This window comes from Cyprinus carpio, chromosome B3 (assembly GCF_018340385.1).
Source record: "Cyprinus carpio isolate SPL01 chromosome B3, ASM1834038v1, whole genome shotgun sequence".
NCBI lineage: Eukaryota > Metazoa > Chordata > Actinopteri > Cypriniformes > Cyprinidae > Cyprinus > Cyprinus carpio.
Genome location: NC_056599.1, coordinates 31439132 through 31460395, shown reverse-complemented (window position 1 = coordinate 31460395; position 21264 = coordinate 31439132). Strand labels below are relative to the sequence as shown.

At 37.9% G+C, this 21264-nt stretch overlaps 1 protein-coding gene across 1 annotated transcript in view; it reads left to right on the top strand.

Annotated features, from left to right (window-relative positions):
• Positions 1–21264, top strand: part of LOC109105485 (serine/threonine-protein kinase WNK4-like) — a 51168-nt gene that overhangs the window by 20303 nt on the left and 9601 nt on the right. Inside the window, exons 2-12 of the mRNA XM_042720767.1 lie at positions 1074–1246; positions 2119–2339; positions 3122–3279; positions 14307–14395; positions 15951–16170; positions 16282–16684; positions 18026–18213; positions 18796–18853; positions 19531–19682; positions 19826–19942; positions 20997–21170. Coding sequence (XP_042576701.1) covers positions 1074–1246; positions 2119–2339; positions 3122–3279; positions 14307–14395; positions 15951–16170; positions 16282–16684; positions 18026–18213; positions 18796–18853; positions 19531–19682; positions 19826–19942; positions 20997–21170 — 1953 coding nt within the window. The remainder of the gene's footprint in view (positions 1–1073; positions 1247–2118; positions 2340–3121; positions 3280–14306; positions 14396–15950; positions 16171–16281; positions 16685–18025; positions 18214–18795; positions 18854–19530; positions 19683–19825; positions 19943–20996; positions 21171–21264) is intronic.

Sequence of the window (21264 nt, the reverse complement as noted above, 5' to 3'; positions counted from 1 at the left end):
GTTTTGAGTGTGTTTTTGCTTGTTACAGACCAACAACCATGAGCTTGAGGCAGTCATCGGTCCGGTTGACCTGTCACCTGTCTCAGGGGCCTGAGACTGAATGTTGTTGGCACCATCTGGCTTTGCCTTTGACATAATGTCATGTGTGGGACAGGTCAAGCTGTCTGGAGAGTCAGATGTGGAAATGCAAACAAACTCTGGGCTGCCATAAGTGTTTTGACCAACAACTTCTGTCAAAAACCTTAAATTATGCAGTTCAGCCTTTAAAGCCCAGAGCTGCAAATCAAATTTATGAAAGAAGACAGCACTGTCAGTATTTCCATGTGCGTAGCACAGATTCTTTTTGCATACGCTGTGTGCCAGCTTATGTATTTGGCACAATTTGATGTCTACTGCATTTCTGATACTTTAAAAACACAGAATCGCTGCTAACATAATTTAATAAGTCGTGTTTTGATTTGTCAGGGAGTCCTGGTGTGTTTAATCTCAGTTTATACTTTATTTGCAGTGGCGTTCTGAAGCTTCTGTAAATAAATGGATAATTTCATGTCAATTTTTGACATTTCTGGACCTTTTTCTGAGAACAAGGAATACTATTTCAATCAGACAATCATATATTGAAGGCCTTACACCTATTTAAACCCTAACATTCCTCTAAAATGGAAAGGATATTATTGGTTTATAATAACATTTTACAAACCCCCAACCCTTAACCTAACTGTAAAACTTGATTAGTTAATAGGAATGTTGTTTCAGGACTCAGGAACATGACCTACTTGGGTAAATCGCATTAAACAAGATAAATGTCAAAGAAAAGGGACTAAATGGCAAAAAAAGACTTAATGACAACAGTTGTTCTAAAAGTCAAGAACTAAAGGTTGGTTAACAAGTGTTGTTTTGAATTCCCAGCCACTGAAGTCACTTTCAACTTGAATGTGGTTCAACTTCAATTGTCATAGACCAGTCCTACAAGTCACAAAGTGTACAGAGCTCCCCAGACTCAGTGTCCCATCATGTATGAACATGAATGAACTAACCCATAAATTTACTTGAAGTATGTGTCTCTTCGACAGACCCGAAGGCTGACGAAAGTGGAACGGCAGCGGTTCAGTGAAGAGGTGGAGATGCTGAAGTGCCTGCAGCATCCAAACATCGTCCGTTTCTATGACTCCTGGAAGTCCACCATGAAAGGACAGAAGTGCATCATCCTTGTGACAGAACTCATGACGTCAGGGACACTGAAGACGTAAGTTCAGTCTAAGCATAGCCATGTAAAATTGCTACAAAAGTACTTGCAGATGGTGTGGTCATTAAAGATGCCAGTACAAAGACAGGAAAAGTTGTCTCTCCTGTAAATAAACTGTTCATTCTGTATATTCTCACATGAGACACTGAAGCCCAATGCTTTTTTCCACCCATTGTCGGAATAATAACTGTGCTTTGTCATTCTACAGACACTTTTATCCAGAGTTGCTAACTGTAGAATAACTGCAGTAATTTGGAAAAGTGTCTTTCTTGATAAATGGAATACTGTAGCTTTTTTTTTTTTGCCTTACTCACAACCTTTAACCAAACCAACAACCAAATTGTTCACAACTATGCCACCACCATAGTTTAAATGTATATCCCTGTATGCATATATTATTAAACTGAAATTTTATATTCAGTTTAACTTGACTGTTCATTAAAAGTGGCTCCATCCCAAATTGCACCACACTTTGTGACATAATGCTGCGCAGATTGCTGTCATACATTGCATAGCAGGAATACCATAAAATGACAAATAGGAGAATGAAATGAAAGCCCACAGCTCTGTTCTTTCTAACTGCCAACTGCCTACAGTACATAGTCCATCAAAATATTGCTCTCCATGGGAGACTGAACTCACAATTTATTTCAGTAGAGCTTGTCGTTAGCATGCTGGTTTGTTTGTCAGACAAAATGGCAGATTTGGCATTATGATCAGGCGATGGGGATGATGGTCAGAACGCCTGTCAATCAAACTCCTGGCGAAGGGTCAATTGCCTTCTTCATGAAGAATACACATGCTGCTGCTGCCTTAGAATTTAGTCAAAATGGTGCCTACTATAACTACAGTGCCGACCTGTTTACCTGTAGGTACCTGAAAAGGTTCAAAGAGATGAAGCTGAAGCTCCTCCAGCGTTGGAGTCATCAGATTCTGAAGGGCCTTCACTTCCTGCACACCCGAACACCTCCCATAATCCACCGAGACCTTAAATGTGACAACATCTTCATTACTGGCCCCACTGGATCTGTTAAGATTGGTGATTTGGGCCTAGCTACACTCAAAAGTGCCTCATTTGCCAAGAGTGTCATTGGTGAGTTCAAAAAATTTCAGATTAAATTTACGTTACCATTTCAACAATTTCTCTTCAAACACTCCAGCAGAACTTTCTGTGAACAGTGCCCTTAGCTACCTCTACTATGGGCTTACCTCACCTTACCTTACCTTACTCTGTCAACTATATTTATCCCACAACAAGTGATTGACACAGATTTCTCACCTTGCTTATATTCAGTAGTGCTTGTATCACATTATCTCATTACAGACACGATTTAAAATCCGGTTTGATCACACTCAGATTAGGAGAGTTCAATGACATGAATAAGTAAAGAATGTGTGACCTGGATGGGACACCAGGAAAGCACAACCAATAGATCAAGCTCAAGTTCCGCTTGGATCTCAAATGTACTGTCCATGTTTATGAGAGCACATTTAACATTCAGTCACTTGGTTGGCCAACTAACGCTCTGGGATCAAAATTGTGCACTTGAGCAAGACACTTCATACAAGGTTATTCCTGTTGAAAAAAAAGAGCTGCTGGTTAGGTATGTTTTGAAGCATAACAGCTGGTTTAAGCTGATTTAAGATGGTCATGTTCTGGTCCTGTGCTAGTCCTAAGCAAGTAGCTCATGCTGAGGACCAGCTCATGACCAGCTCATGCTTAATCCAGCTCAAACCAGATGCTATTCTTCAAAACATACCTAACCATCATATGCTGTTTTTTTTCAACAGGTTATGTATGTTGCTTTGGATGAAAGTGCCTGCTAAATGGTCACTTAATGTTTGTTTTTAGCATTGTTCTTTGCTTACTCACAGGTACACCAGAGTTTATGGCTCCAGAGATGTACGAGGAGAAATATGATGAAGCTGTTGATGTTTATGCCTTTGGCATGTGCATTCTGGAGATGACCACATCAGAGTACCCTTACTCAGAGTGCCAAAACGCTGCACAGATCTACCGCAAAGTCACCAGTGTAAGTCAATCCTCGCACCTGTATCACAAGCTTGAAAAGAAAGTCATGGCCCCAAGCTGTACTTATTTTTTTTTTTTTTTTTTACCATCAATACAGACTTTATTGTTTTGTCAGGTTGCATGAAAAGTACAGTATCACCACTTTCTCTGTTTGCCTCTCACACACACTTCAGCTTGTGCACACTCTTAAAAACTATGGTTCCTTGAAGAACCTTAAACATCCTTGGAAAATTCCATTGCACAGAAGGTTCTTTATAGAAGATAAGGTTTTTAGATCATTACAATCTTCTTCATGGTTCTTACTGAAAAGGTTCTTTGGGGAACTCAAATTGTTTTTTTGGAATCAATGCAAAAAAAAAATAGGTCTAATACAGACAGACATTATTTTGCTTTTATTCATTAGTGTTACTAGCCATTTTGTGAAACCACATATCGTTTCGCTACTCTCTCAGCTCACTGCCACCCACTTCATTAGCCATTTCTCCTCAAAGCAGCTTCAAGCTTTTACAAGTCTGGTTATGTGAGGCCTGTATGAGGCTCTTGTTGACATTTCTTTGCAACATGGAGACCATTACCGCATCTCCCTTGAGCTGTTATTCTATTTAGAAGATTTCTCTCATCCAGATCTCTAATCAACCCAGAGTCCAAATTGATTTCTGATTACAGTGTAAATGTGTCATTTCATTGTACTTGTGTGCAATGCATGCTAACCACAATCTTGGGAGTGCTCCGAGTTGCATGGTTATAATCTCTTCCATGAGGGATGACTTTTTCCCTAGGGTCGGCTCATTAAGAGTCCAACCAATTGGCATGTTTACATGAATAATATACAAAGCAAAAACCACACAGTTATACAGTTCTAGAACAACAGTAGTGGCATTGTTGAGTACAGAAGCCCTAGAGGAGATTCGTTATTTTGATGGGGAAAATAACTGAAACCTCACATCAGTTCTATTTATGATGTATTTAAAGGGGTCATATGATGCCATTTCAAATTTTCCTTTCTCTTTGGAGTGTTACAAGCTCTTGGTGCATAAAGAAGATCTGTAAAGTCGCAAAGACTAAAGTCTCAAATCCAAAGAGATATTCTTTATAAAAGTTAACACTCATCCACGCCCCCCTGAAACGGCTCGTTCTAACACGCCCCATTTGTATACGTCACTATGTGGGAATATTTGCATAATGCTGCCCAGATGTTTATGCAAAGAAAGAAGTTGTAGTATTGTTGTTCCCGCCGCCGCCATGTCGTATAGACGCTGTGTGTTTCACTGTGAAAGCGAAACTACTTTATTTGTCCTTCCAAAAGAGAACGATATCTGCTTCTTCATGCCTGGGGTTGATCCGTGCTGGTCGCTGAGGAAATATATCAACTTTGCACTGTGGATCGCCGAATCGGCTTTCACCGTAGACGAAGCAGCATCCAGCCCAGGTTCCTCACATGTGGTTGCTGCAAGACCAAGGTACGCTCCTTCATAGAATCCGCCTGCCGCACCGTTCTCAAGCCGCCCGCCTCTGCTCACTCAAGCCGGCCGTGTGTGACGTTGTTTCGTTGAGAAAGCGAAACTACTTTGTTTTTGCCTTCCAAAAGAAAAGACGACTAGAAATCATGTTTATATCACGTTTATAATGGGTTTTATGTTTTTGTCTCATCGCTCCGGCCGGACAAGGCATCACAGTATGTTAAGAGGCATAAAATTTTCGTCTCACGCTTGAGGCATTCGGCCAATCACTGCACACCTCGCTTTTCAGAGAGATGAGCCTTGTGAAAATTGACGCGTTTCAGAAGGCGGGGCATAGAGGAGCAACAATAATGTACAGTATGTGGAAAATAATGTTTTTTTAACCTTAAACTGCATAAACACATTCCATTACACCAAATACACAAAATAATGTTCTTTTTAGCAGCATCATATGACCCCTTTAATGGCCAACACATGTTAAAGAAATTTTTTTCCAGTTTGTAATACTTTACATAGATGGATGCCATCTCAATATCTGTTTTTTTTTTTTTCATTTAAACTATCTTATAGCCAAAGAAAAGCATAAAATCTGTCATATAAAGAGATATTTTATTCTACTTAAGGGTGGTCTCTCATTATAAATGCCATATTGAGATCGCATGACCAGTGCTGTAATACTCACTTTAACACAAATTCGGTTTCAGAGTAAATTAATCATGAGTATGTATGTTTACATACTGTATACTGTACTTTAACCCCTTAACTGTCACTCACATTTTTGAACATAGACTTGAAAGTGCACTTTCCAAACTAATTTTTAACAAAAAACATTGGTAAAATATCTATTTAGGAGTCTTAGACCTTTCCAACGATATATAGTTTATGGTGATTAGATAAGGATTTAGTGAAGTAAACGTAGGCGTCCCGTATACGGGACGGGGTGACAGTTAACAGGTTAAAGACTGAAATACTTTAGTTCCACTGAAATCATGCAGTCAGATTTTTGCAAGGCCAGACTGACAGACCTAGATAATACATTGTAGCTTGCTAGCAAAACAAACACACATATGGTTGCCATCTTAAAATATAGCTGTCCTTCATAAACTACAGTTTGCAAAGCTGAAACTCAATGTAAATGTAATTTCAAGTATTATTTGGGTTGTTCTTATATTATTTCATATGCATTATTAGCATTACCTATGATAATTTTTATTTTTATAACTTTATTTTTTATTTTTTTGCACATTCAAGGACATTATATTGTCCTTTTCTGCATCGTGGTCCAGTTTTTATGAGATTACAGCCACTAGGTCTTCAGTCAGCACAGCCTTTGGTTGTTTTGTTCCTGTTTTCCCTCGCTGATTAGTTTTTAAGGCCATATCAGATTCAGCTGATAAGGAAAGAGGAAGGAAAGTGTAAATTAGATGCTTGCAGTCGTCTGTGTGCCTGACATGACAAACAGACGTCACCTTTCATCCTGCTGTTCCTGATACAGTTGAGAAGAGACTTTGTGCCTTTGAAGTTGGCATGCAGAAATTACACGGTTAGTCGGAGAGTACATTTCCGTGAGTGATAAGGATAGACAAAGCGAGACTGCACTTTTCCAAAATGCAGTGAGCTGCCCATCTAGGCAACATTTTTTTAGCATCATGGGTTTGCTTCTGATGCAAAAAAATAAAAAATAAAAAATAAAAAAAAACTAAGGTAGTGTCTTACATATCCATTGCTGTGAGGGGAATCCCACAATACAGTGGCACAAGTTTAGTGGTATGTTTGTATATGTTTACATTTATCTTTCAGAAATGAGCATTTAAATATTTCTTAAAGAAGCCTCCTATGCTCACCTAAGCCACATTAATTTCAAGAAAAATACAGTAAAATTGGTCAAATTGTGAATTAATATTACAATTTAAAATACATATTTTCTATTTTGATATATTTTAAAATGTAATTTATTCCTGTGATGGTAAAGCTGAATTTTTAGCAGTCATTACTCCAATCTTCAGTCTCACATAATCAATCTAATATGTTGATTCAGTGCTTAAATATTTTTATTAATATTATCAGTGTCATAAACAGTTGTGCGGCTTAATTTTTTGTGGAAATTGTGAGCTTTTCTGAAGATATTTTGATGAATAGAAAGTTCAAAAGAGCAGCATTTTTTTAAATATATATATATTATCTGTTACTGGTCGATTTAATGTGTCCTTGCCAAATAAAAGTATTAATTTCTTAAAAAGAAAAGAAAAAAAAAAATATATAAAACATAATAATAAAAACAAAAACTAATTTCTTTTTTCAAATATAAATATAACAATAATTTAAAAAAAATCATTTGAGGTTGAAAAATAAACTGTTGAAAATATTGATTTTCAAGTCAATTTTAAAGATGTTTGTACAAGTTTACTAGGTACAGGACACAAATGCTGATTTAAGCCACACCAATGATGATAACTATAAAGATAACTATAAAGATAAAGATATTAGCGTCAACACACCAGTGGACAATAAAATCTGTTACTCTAAGTGCATGCTGCAACTTTAAATTCTCAAGGTCGTTATAGTAGGATGGATTCTGATTGGATCTCAATGTTTGTATCGTTCATCAGCTGAAAAAAAAAATAGCTCTGAAAGCGGTTCCAACGATATCGTTTTTCTGTGCCTATATCGTTATAGCTGTAGTGTGGACTCTGCTATTCTTTAATATTGAGAACGAAATTAATTTTTAGAACTATATCATTATCGTTATCTTTATAGTTATCGTCCTTGGTGTGAACGGGCATTAAGACCTAGAATATACTGAATATAGTATATCTGAATTTTGCATGTGTATCTTGCACGTCTGCATTTTCATGTTCATTCACATCACAGACTCGAGCCAGTCATACATCACTGATTTCCACACTACACACAGTGGATTGGCTATGCATGATCTAAGAGTGTGGACACAAACAATGCAGTGGCCTCTAGCAAGCATGGGAGGGATGCAGAGGAGTTCAATGGGGCAAAGCGGAGCCCAAAGGAGTTCAAACCATGTGCCTGAGCATCAGCTGATTGGAGAATGTGTCTCAAAGGCACATTCATATTTGATCCCGACGGGCTTTTGCACTTCCCTGGGTTAATGAAAATCATCCTCTGTGTCTATGGGGGCTGAGAGCGTGGGGTTTGTGATACGGCGGTCATGGTCTGTGTAGGAGGCATTTGACCCCGGCGTGTTTATGAGAGCAAGAAAGATGCTGTTGTTTGTAGATAGTTGTGTGTTCTGTTTAGACTGCAGACAGGGTTTTATGATATGCATAAGCATGAAGCAAGCTTTTAAGAGACAGAAAAAGCAATGTTCAATTGTTCCTGGAGCAAAGGAAGTTCAGAAGACAAACAGCAGCTTTTCAAAGCTGTTTTTCCGAAGCACTCGTCCCAGGCATCCCAAAGAGATGAGGCATGTAAAACAAAAAAACATTTACACGCGGACACTGAGCATTGGAAACAACAGGCTCATCTAAGCCATTCGTTTCTGTTTGTGTATGTGTATTTTGGGTGATGTGTAAATACCACAAAACATATGCATTTTGTGGAGGATTGAGGTTGAGCTTTAATATTCAGAGTCTTAAGTGCATAAAATGTTCTCTAACAAACACGATCCTCAATCTCTGTGTTTGTTTTTCAGATAGAGCCGGGCGGGTGAGCCCCCGAGCTCAACTTTATGAACCGCGGTCCCTGCACTTAAAATTCTTCTGTTGTTATGCCATGGGTTTTTCTTGGTATTCTAAGATTACCATGGCAACACAGTCTCTTATTTAGTTCTTAACCTGTCATTCTTTCTAACTGCTGAAAATCATTTTGTATGGTTAAAAAAGGAAACGTGAACCACCGGGGACCGATCTCTGAAATATAAGAGCCTTCAAGAGCCTTGCAAGTCATAGTTTTTTGACAATTCAATTTCTTTTCATCCAAATATTCACAATTTTCATTCAGTAATTTTTGTTTAGATTAATGATAGATTATCAGCAATATTGTATGTGTATATGTGTAGATAGATAGATAGACACACGAGCGCACACACACATATAGATTGTATATATACACACACACACACACACACACACATATATATATATATGCATATTTACAGACACGGTCATTGAGTTGTGATTATAAATTGTCCTGCAATTTTTTGTTCAGAAATAAGGAGATAAATGGGGAGATTTTATACTTTTAATTTTAGGTTGTTTGTGTTATTCTGTTTATCTAAAGTAAATTTCACTTGTTCCAGTAATGCAATGCTGTCACTGTCACGGCTCCAGCTAATTAAGTGTAATGCATTTAGACGTGAATCTGGGTCCTGCATTGCCATGGGGACAGGTCTGTTCTCACGAGGTTGCGGAGGCGTTAGGACCAAACTTACTAATGTGCATCCTATTGAGAGGGCAAAGATTGTGTAACACCTCTGCACATCAGATGTACTATAATTAGACCATGTACACATCACTATGAAGACTGTCTCCTTATCTGCCTACGCTTAAACACAGATAAAACTTTGATGAAATGTCATTATATTCCATGTACATGGAATATAATGTTTTTCCAATAAACTGGTGCACCTTATTGTTAAAGTATGTAAGATTTGTTTTTTTCACCTGTGTATGACTGTCAGTGTATTCACAGTGGATTGAGTGACACGCAGAACCAGAGGGAAACAGACACAGAGAATTAAGACTGGACCAGATGTTAATTATGTCTGTTAGTCTTTGCGGAGCCAGTGATGTCACCGAAGCATGTGGTCTTACCACATTAGCTAAACTGATAGAGCATGGCGCTAGCAACACCAGTTACAGGTTCGATTCCTATGTAATGTAATGTACTAAACAAACTGATGAAATGAGTATCTTGAATCAGGAGGTAACAAACCTGTATTTTTCTGACTTTTCTTTCATCCATGGAACACAAAAGTAGATATTTTGAATAATATTTTAACTGTTTTTGCCCATAAAATGGAAATCATTGGGGTCCAAATGTTGTTGAAATAACACTTTCACTGTAAGAACCATCATGGCAGCTTAAACTGATCTGACTGCTGTTTTCATAAAATAGCACTGCTTTCATGTTCAAATACAGCTAACACTGAATCACACATGATGTATTTACCAAAACATGTAACCTTGCTATTTTCCCTATTTATCTTCTAATTCAGCCCATGCTGTTTACCTGTTAAACACACAGCGGAGATGAAAAGCCTTTCCATCAAGCATGAGGTGGTCACTTAACTGAGACGCAGAGAAAACTGACCCTGCCTTTTCACTGAAATCAAAAGCTTTTAGGTCGATTTATTGGCTTACTGTGAACATTAACCTTATAATGAAACTTGCCTGTAAAATGAACAGAGATCTAGCAAAGCTAATCAACCTAATCACTGTTCTCATGAGAGAACATTTAGATGTCATTTAACACTTGGTTTCTGCGGACACATTTGTTGGGTGGTATTGTCATGTTTATACTGTATGTATGGTATGAGTACATTAATGATTTGTAGTTCAGCACAGTTTGTTTGTGATGCTTCCAGTTTGATACACAAACAAGTGGCATGTTTATGTTGACAGCTAGAAAGGTTGGCATATCTGTCTGCAATCCTTGGGGAAAAGGTCATCGCATATCTACTGTGATGTTTTCGTACTAAGAGTATGAAAAGTGTTTCAAGCTTTGATAGCTCACAAGACTTAATGGAGTTTTTTGTTATGTTTCTATAGGCAATATAGTGACTATAGGCAAAAAGCTCAAGTGAGACAATTGTTGACACAGTAAGAGATATGAAGTGAATGGGTAAAATTGAATTACTAAAAAATTCAGTTGGTTAATGCAGTAACTACCGTGACCTAACCATGAACAAGACCTTTACATCATTTATTATTTATTTTGGTTAATGTAAATTTCTACATTACTACATTTTAACAATTAAAGTTAGAAATTTGAATGTTTAATTAAAGTCATAAAAATGTATTATGAACAAACATGACTCAGTAATACTGAATAAAAGTAACTTTTTAAGATGAATAAAACCATTTTTGATCAGTTAATTCATTGATACCATTATTGTGCTAACATTAAAATAACAATTAATGTTGTTAGTGTGTTTAGCATTGCTCAGATAATTTGATCTTGCATGTATTCGGTGAAAATGGTAGAGTTCATATTGACATTTGATTCAGATAATCTATTTGATAGAAGATGTGCAATTACTGAGGTTTTTTTCAGGGTTTTCACTTTTTACAGAAAGTTTAGAAACTAATGAAATTATGAATATTATTGACAGCAAACTTTGTATGAAATCTGGTTTCAAGGCACCAGCACGACTGCTGCAGCACTTTCAGCTGGATGTAATGTTGGGCTTCTCCCGTAAGTGTGAGGCGATGATCGTTCCTCAAGCCATTGGCGAGGAAGAAGAAACAGAGAGAACATGGAGAGCAGAAATTAAACTTTTTTCTTTTTCATTTCTTATAACAGGACTCCGAAGGCTTGCTGGTTTTAGCTGGTTTAAAGTGGTTTCTAACTGGTCTAGCTGGTCTCTAAGTCAGATCAGGCTGGTCTTTAACTCATTCAGATGGTCTCTCAGACTGACCAGCTAATAATGACCCCAAACCACTCTAAAACCAGTAAACCAGACCAGCTTGAACAGGCTGAGAGACCTAATGCTGGAGTAGAAAAAGAGCTGATTAACAGTGTGTGAAACAAACATAAATGGGCATTTGGTTCTTTGCTTCATGGTCTCAAGGGGTCTTCTCAAAAGACTCATGTCATCAAGAGGTGCCTGACCAGTGAAAAATCATTCACCTAATCCCTTTCAACTGCCTCCTGAACCCCTGTTGAAAGCCTATGAGATCAGTTTTGCCCAGTGCCTCGGACAGAAGCGGTTTTCAGGGGCAAGTTCTTCAGGCCGCCCCACCCTCTTATGCTGAATTGCACCTCTGTTTTGTATTTTCTGTTTTCCTTTCCATCTCAACATTTCAATGGGCCTATTATCTGAACAAGCAATACCAAAGCATCTTGGTTACGTCAGAAAGTTTCTCTCGTTATTTTCTGGGCAGCTCAGAACATTGAGGTTGCCACAAAAGTGTTCTGTCCAACAGCAGCATGGAGCTTGTCCATAATGCCTTTTGCAATGAGCGTATGGCAGCGGGCCTGGCTGGATGAATACTGAAGTTACGTCATAACTTTACTCCATGAGGATTTCAGGCTTAGAACGCTGTTTTAAGTGATGATGTGATGGATTTAAATCGGTTTATGGCATACATATACTCCCACACTTTATGTGCTTAAGTTTTCTGGATCACTATTGTGAGGACATTTACCTTGAATCAGTGGGTTCTGTGAAAATGTCCTCAGCATCACATATTTTGTGGTTTTCACCTCATCTGCTTTACAGTGCGGTTTCAGCTGCCTCAGAATTAGAGCATGATTTAATTTTGCTTTTCCACTTAACAAAGGAGATGGACTGTGAAAAGAGCATTTCCTATCATCTAAATGAAAAAAGTGATGGTCCTTCTAGGAGAACAGTGATTTTATAGAATGACTGTACAGTGCAGTCCTTTTATTAGCCATTTTTCTTTAAAATCCAGTATGAACTAAATCAAAGTGTTCTTTGTAGTCATTTTTATAAGTGTGTTTGTGAGGGTTTATTATGCCCATTTGTGGAAAAGTCCTCACAAGGCTTGTAAAATCAAGTCGAGTGTGGAAACAGTCAACCAAACCATTTTCCACAAAACACGTTTTTGTGTGATGGATGTTTATCCACAATATTGTAGCAAATTAGCTCAAAAGGGAAATGTATATAAATGATTACAATTAATTATGGTTAATTACAATTATTTATATCAGCTGCCAGTAGTAACTGTAGCAGAATTAAATTGCCATCAACTAATCTTTTCGTCCAGCGAACATTCAGTGTAAGTTCACATCAACTAAAGAAAATATCTTTCCTACAGTATTAATGCATTAGAGCATGTTGCTGGATCAGAACTGTAAAGAGTCATTATTCATAAGCAGGACCAGAAACTCATGTAACATGTGGACAAAAAGTTGTATTAACTAAATGCTAACACACATAACTAATCTAAACAAACAAACATACAATCACTCATACATCGGGAAAAGGGAAATGAGACCTGATGGATGAAACCATCAGGAAAACCAGAGAATGAAGCTATGAAAAGAGTCATAGAAAAGAGTTAACCACCTGAGTAAAACCATCAGCGGCGTTTTACAACGGGGTTTATAGCTTATACTAAACCTCTGTTTCGTTTAGTTAAATGTACGATACTTGCATTGCCTTGTCATTGACGAGTGTTCGGATGCAATCTCGGATGAAAGTCTTGATGGTTTCAAGGTTTGGACTTGCGATCACGTTCTTCTGGGTTTGAAGAGTGATGAACTCTAACAATGTTCTGACTCGGTGTGGATTGGGAGTTTCTTCCCAGGTGGAAATTGAAAAGAGAAGAGTGCAGAGCTCAAGAGACATCAGCTGGAATCCTTGGTGAATGGAAAGACGAGGCCACAGCCTGGCGCCAAACTTAGGGGGTCCAGAAGAGTTCTAGCTCAGCATCCCCATCCTCATAAATATACACAGTATACCTTTTATTTTGGACGCGATTAATCGCGATTAATCATTTGACAGCACTAGGTTTTTGTTTGTTTGTTTGTTTTTTACTGGATTCCAAAGCATTTTTGCAAATGATTCAGTTTCATTCGGCACATAATTTGATGAATTGTGATTAACAACAGAGCAATTCAGTATTTTTTAAAAATACATTATGTGTCTTAAGTAAGAAAAGGGAGTGCAGACTGTTTATTGCAACAATATATAAATAGATTCATTAAGCCAATGAGCCAATTAAGCCAACATGTCTTATTTTTAATTTTTTTGGTCAGATTTTAAGATTTATGCATATGAAGCAGTGTTCAATGAATATTTGATACGCCTGATCCATGCAGTGTATATGATTTCTGTTTTTACTATGTTTGTGGGGACCAAATATTGGCAAAATATGAGGCACATGCTATGCAATTCTCTTTTGTAAAGACTGTAAAAATTATCTGTAACTTCCTCATTTGAGTCCCTAGAAATGTAGCACTATGTAAATACCATCACTATTTAAATACAACATACATTCACACATTTACAATTTACAGTCTGAAGAGTACTGTACACTTCGAACAGGATATCAGCCCCTTTGACGTCTGACCTGGTCTGCTATTCTCTTAATATAACTGTTACGGCACTAAGTGTGACATTTTTGCTAAACATATAGAGATCTCTTACAGCACCTTGTGTTTTGTGTGAAGATGGGTGGAGGTGTTTTTTTTTTTATATTGGTCAGTCAGCCCACTTGACAAACATACACACACAAAATTGTTTTTCCCATTATAGTGTTGACTCCCCTCCTGATTTTTTCCCAACCATGCTATCCATCAAAATAATTGACACCTATGACATTTCTATTATCTAAAGTGAATTTTCCTTTCTTTTACCCTTTCCTCTCCCCAAACCCCCTCCTCCTTTATGCCTCTCGATCTTTTTCAGGGCATGAAGCCAGACAGTTTTTACAAAGTGAAAGTCCCTGAACTGAAAGAGATCATTGAGGGATGCATCCGGATGAACAAAGACGAAAGGTAACTATAATGTCTACAAGGTCATTCACCAAACTGGAACATCTGTAACCAAAGAGCTGCAAAGGCGTGTATGTGCACCAGCAGTCGTCGTAATGTTTTAACACCTGCCAGACGGGTTTTTACTGTTTGCACATTAAAACAACAATATCCAGATTCTTGTCCCTTTGACATTTAAACAACTCCTCAGAAAGCCCTGCACACCACTATTTTTGTTACCTAGTTCTGTTATTTTTGTTATTTTGATATTTCTGTTCTGCCCTACACTGATCGGGTGACACTTGGTTACAGAATCAACAGTGTCAAAGATGCCAACATGAACACTTTTTCTAGTGGTACTACTAGGGCATAAACTTTCTCCTCTGTGTTGTTTGACCACTAGTTAAATGAGAGAGAGTTACAGTTAGGGTTACTAACACATTGCTACCCGTCTTTTTTAAATCCCAGCTTTATTTTTTTGCCACACAGTTCTAAGGGAGCCTTATGACCATCATGGAAGCCCAATTTAGAACACTCTACTTTGGCAGCTACACAAATAGCAAAACACATACCTCACAATAAAGTTTAGCATTAGCAAGTTGCTAAGCTAACAGCATGGTACTCTAACATACACACAGTAGCACACACAGATATTGGATAACATTTATTTTTATTTACAATGATTTGCTTGAAACATATTAAGAACAATTTAAGTATATTAATTATTAGCACTTCTCTTACTTTCTTAGGACCACATGTCATACTAACTCTGTAGGCAAATCACTAGGTTTTGGAATAGGGTAACTTTGTGTGGACTTCCTGCAGACATGATTTTTGGCTTTTTTCCACTTTTATGCTTTTTATGTTTCTATCAGTACCTGTTCTCCAATTGAAATTGCTCAATCACCACTTTTCTTCTACCTAAAATATCCTCATAATCGTATAATCAATTCAACATAACACATTTCTGGCAGGATAATGGTCCATTTAATGTCATCCAGCCATTATGTAAAGCGTTGGTCAATAGCCACTGGTAATGACTCACTCCATCCAGCAGCAGGTAATTCTGATGATTAATAGTGTTGATTTAATTAAATCCAGTTTTTGTAGATGAATGTTCTTACTCTCAGTCACATTAAGATCTCAAAGTGCTTGTCTGACAGTCAATCTCTCATAAGATGTGAGACCTTATTATGCTGGGATTTTACTTTTTCTACCGGTTGCATGTTTCACAAAGCAATAAGGAAATCTGGTTGTAGATTGGCTTAAAATACTGTGAAAATAATTAGCATTTATTAAAAGCAATAGCTCATGTAAACAGCGTTCATCAAAAACAATTTTTTCTAAATTGCTATTTTAGGATCGTTATTAATATTTGTCACTTGCATGTGGCTTGTAATTTTTTTTATTTAATGGCTTCTAGTGAAAAAAAAGATGCTTTTTGCAGCCAGATGGTGTAGTTACAAAATCTACCAGCAGGGGTTAACTAGCTCATGTGAACCAGCCAAACCTTGATGCCCTTTTTTAAAACCCAGAAGGAAGTATACAGTCTTATGTGTTTTCTCGTAATCTCGGTTAGGTACACTATCCAGGACCTGTTAGAGCACACTTTCTTCCAGGAGAATAATGGTGTCCGTGTCGAATTGGCTGAGGAGGATGACATGGTAAAGTCTGGCCTTAAACTCTGGCTACGAATGGATGACACCAAGAAGCTCCATGGCAAGTATAAGGACAACAACGCCATTGAGTTTCTGTTTGAACTCTACAAGGACGTCCCGGAAGAGGTGGCTCAGGAGATGGTGAGATCGAAAAACTTGATTAGATACAAATTCCTTTCCATTTTTCCATTGTAATTTCCATGCCATTACTGAACAGATCAGCAAAAATAACAACAAATCCATGTGCTTCAGGTTGTTCTTGGATTCGTCTGTGAGGCAGATTATAAACTGGTGGCCAAAGCCATTCGTGACCGCGTTACCGCCATCAAGCGCCAACGAGAGAAGCTCCGCCGACAGGCCGAGGAGGCGCAGAGGCGGCGACAAGAGGAGGTGATTGAGGAGGAACCCGAACCTTGTCTTGAAGCCGAACCTTCAGTTTCTAACCCACCTGCTCCTAAGCCTCCTGTAGAGATGCCTGTTTCCACCCCTACTCAAGCTCCGCCCACTGTCACAGTGTCAGGCCCTATTTCCCTGCCTGCAAACGAATCTCTGGACTCTGGCTTCAACGCCAGCTTTGCCACCGAACCCGAGGAGCCAGAAGCAGACCAGCGGCAGTATTTCAACATACACCACTCCAGCTACTCATCAGCAACCTGTAAGTTTGTGTACACTTCTATGTATTAAAGTCGGCATGAAATAGATATTCACCCTTTCTCAGAGGTGTCTAAACCTGCTCCTGGAGGGCCACTATCCTGCTAAGCTCCAATCTCACTTATACACACCTGAACCAGCTAATCAAGGTCTTCAGGATTACTAGACAGGTGTGTTGGAGCAAGTTGGAGCTAAACTCTGCCAGAAAGTCATTTTTGAACCTTGTAAAAGCTCCTAATCCTGGCTGTAAGCCTAAACGTGACAATAACTGTAGTGTTGTTCCAGGTATATTGATCCATGTCTCTTCTGGTCAACCAAACATGTTTCTCATGACCAAATTACATTAAAAACCTACATGATTTACTTGTTAGTGGATAAACAGTTGCTACATTGTACAGTATGTCGGCATACATTCATTACCCAACCATTCGCATGTACAGAACGTTTACTAACTTACACAGCAATTTATATGGGTAAATTAGTTTAAAACAACTAAACAACATCTTTAGATGTCTTTTAAATCTGGCCAGAATGATTTGAAACAGCATTTGACTGTCTTGAATTCAAAGAAGTAAAAATAACGGGCAGTTTGTTTGTCAGTCGTTTCCATTTTATACATGTTTTTTAGTCTGGATTTTATTTGATCCAGTACACAATCTGGCTCCAGTTAGTGAGCATGGTATGTATCATTTTTATTTTAGATTTACATAAAAACACTACCATTCAAATATTTGGGATCAGTAAGATTTTCCTTTAAAAAATTAATACTTTAAATTTAGCAAGGATGCATTAAATTGATCAAAAGTGACAGTAAAGAAATATATATTATAAAAGATTTATATTTCAAATAAATTTTGAACATCATCAAAAAATCCTGGGGGAAACAATATTGCAGTTTTTACAGTATGTTTTTTTTTTATCAAATAAATGCAGTTTTGGTGAGCATAAGAGACTTCCTTCTGCCAGTCTTACTGACATGAAACTTTTGAAGAGTAGTATATGTTGTTTAGTTTGAACGTCATTATTTATCTTGTGGGCAGTTGCATAAACTGCTTAGACTAGTTTAAAAAAAGTTATTCATCTAATTTCTAAGACTGGTCATAACTTTTTAAAGTCAGTTACAAAAAGTTACTGAAGATTGGTAAGACTGATTACCCCTTACCTAACTGTTAGCTGGTCAAACTGGTCTTAACATAGTGATTATGTTTATGCAACTAACCCTGTATGCCTTGCTAGGGCATGCATGACATCCCTATGCACTTTAGCATTATTGGTAAGCTGCACACTAACAAACTACGTTCCTCTTTGTTCCTCTTGTTTGGTTGAATTATGGTTACCATGGCAGCTGACTGTGAGACGGATGGATATCTCAGCTCCTCTGGGCTTCAGGATCCTTCAGAAGCTCGAGTTCCTGTGGCAAACCAAGCCTCCACAGCTTCACAACAAACCAGTGGAGCTCCTCATGTGGAAACCTCACCCATTGAAGCTCCACCCACTCCAGCTGCAGAGATCCCAGCACTCCGTTTCCCATCGGTAGGTTACCAGTGGGCATGAGATGCTTAAAATGATGAACACTAATGACTGTAGGATGTATTATCCAACCAACACTAACAATTAAAAGCTTGACCCAAAAGCGACAGTAAAAGCATTTATAATGTTACAAAAATATTAAGCAGCACAACTGTTTATAACATTGATTATAATAATAAGAAACACTACTTAAGTAGCAAATCAGTATATTAGAATGATTTCTGAAGTATCGTGACACTAAAGACTGGAGTAATGATGCTAAAAATGTATCTTTGCCATCACAGGAACAAATTGCAACTTAAAATATATGAATATAGAAAACAGTCATTTTAAATTGTAATAATATTTCACAATATTACTGTTTTTACTGTATTTCTGATCAAACAAATGCAAGTTTGGTGAGCGTAAGTGAATGGTAGTGCATGTAACTACGGAAATGCAAGATTTCAGACTCCTTTTGACTGATACTACAAAAATTATAACAGACAGGCAGCCCCTAAAATGCCCTTACCGTTTTATATGATAAAATAAAATGTTATTTTGTCACAATTTACATTGCTAATTGTTTTCCTATGCCTCCCACAGAGCATTGCTGTGTCCCAAACCACAGAGAGGGCCCAGCCATCAACAGCCAATCTTTTTATACTAACATGTCCACATTAAAACATATAAAAAAAACAAATTACATACACAGTGTTGACTGCTCCCTATACACTAAACATGGGACACCTGTCTAAAAATGTTCACTTTAAATGCCCTGCAATGTCATCAGCCTGGTCTTAACCTATGAACGCAAATTCAGTCCTATACAAGACTGCCATTAAAATAAAACCTCCCCCACTGTATGTGTGGATTTGGCTTTTGTTTTGACGTCAAGAAAATGTGGACCTGATCCCAGCTTTGAGAGCTGTAATCTTACTCACCAACTGACCAACATCATGCCACGTTTACCCACAGTGCCCATAGTGCTCCAGTGGAGAGCAGTGCTTTTTCTGTGTGACTCATATATAGACACACACATACACAGCACATAGCCTAGTGGTAAGTGCATTAATGGTAATGATTTAGCTCAGGGGAGCAATTTACCTTGAAGGCCATTTCTGTAGAAAGCCAGATGAAGGCAAAGCAAAGGTAGCATATGGTCAAATGGGTACACAAGGACGCTGTTGCTTCTTACTCAATTAGCTCAACCTGATTTAGAAGATTTGTGGTAAATTACTTGGCCTTTATGTGCTAGTGGTAAATTGATCAAAGAAACTTTCTGTGAAGTCCAGTTCTGTGAAATTCAGGAAGTCGGAATGTCACCATGTGTTTTATATCCTTCCTCTCGGAACAGCTATGCTTCTGATGTCACCTCTGGTTTGAGTGATGGAAACGAGGGTCTTTCGGAGAGAGGCGGGAAAGGTCAGAACAAACGCACAGGAACCAAGCTACTCAGGAAGAGGGCTCGCTCACGGCTACGCATCACTGGGGTGACTCATCTGTCTATTAGAGTCGGAAAGCATGTCTAAACTCAAAAAATGGATAACTGCTTTAAAAATGAATTGCCTTTTTGTGATATACTCGCAGATAAATGCTCACGAAACATTCCCTACCTGTGTCTTTCTTCATGCAGCTGTCAGATAAAGTGGATCGGGTTGTAGAGTGTCAACTACAGACCCATAACAGCAAGATGGTGACATTTAAATTCGATTTGGATGGAGACAACCCAGAAGACATTGCTGCAGTGATGGTAAGCAAGCAACACGCTCAAAAAAAATAATAAAAAATAAAAAAAAAAAAAATTATATATCCTTCCTCTATATCTGTTCCGAGAGGATATATATAAACACATGGTGATATAATTTCACAGAACTGGATTCACAGATTTTCTATCAATAGATACAATTTCTACATAGTGTCTTTTTTATTGGAAAATGTAAAACAATCACTTACAATCGCTCCTAGTCTCCACGCACTCCTCTAATAATCTGTAAACTGAAAGTTATGAAGGTCAAAGAGGACACATGGACAGAGATAAGGCAGCACTCCTTGTGAGAATGGCATTATACCGTGAGAAGTGTTGATGGTTCAGCTTCTGTGTTTGCACAAACTCTGCAACCTCAAACCTACAGTGGAAAACCTATGCACAATTTCTCTCATATGTTCATCTAAAACGTTTTACACTATAACATCCAAAAACAACAGTAAAAAAACATCTCATATGTCCACATTGACACTTCACATATATTTTACACAATATTTTTAGCCTACAGAAGAAAGAACTGGTTTGTGCTCATCACATTCTCAATTAGTGCTAAAAATCACTGGAATGTGTAATTTTTGTATCCCTGGCTGCTATAGTGTTTTTCTGCGGTAATATGGATTTGTGTTTTTCAGTTGCACAATTGGCAGAATGTTTTTAAGATGCTATAGAAAGTTAAGTTCAGTATTAATATGAGGCACCAAAAAAATCTGAATCTGAGGTGAGTGTGTTTTTAGTAGAGATACTGAAAATAACTTTTGTTAGCTGCTTTCTTTGGCTTCTTTGTGTTAGCTGTGACTAAAAGTTGTTTTGATCATCCAGTGGCCTTGAGACTGGATTTAGGAGTCTTAAATATAGACAGTAGTGTTTCCCTTCGCTACATAATGAGTACATGTCTTTGTTCTCTGCATCAATATTGAATTCCAGTAGCTTTGAAGGAGACCTTTGAACTCATTAAGAAACTCTGCTCAAAAGAGCACGCAAGATGACTCAAAATTATATCAACCTAATTAACTTATCTGTCTCTTTGCACCCCTTTTAGGTACATAATGAGTTTATCCTACCTGGGGAGAGAGAGGGATTCATCCACCGCATGAGGGACATCATCCGTCGAGCGGAGGCCCTGATGAAGAGAGAGCCTTTGGAGCCACTGGGCCCCAGAGACACCGCTCGTCTGCCTTATCTGAGCGGAGTCGGCTCACTGTCTGCCTCACAGGTTTGTATCCACTGTTTTTATCATTTAAAAGAATTTTAGATTATTATATATTTATTATAATATTTACATGATATGTATATATATATATAGAGAG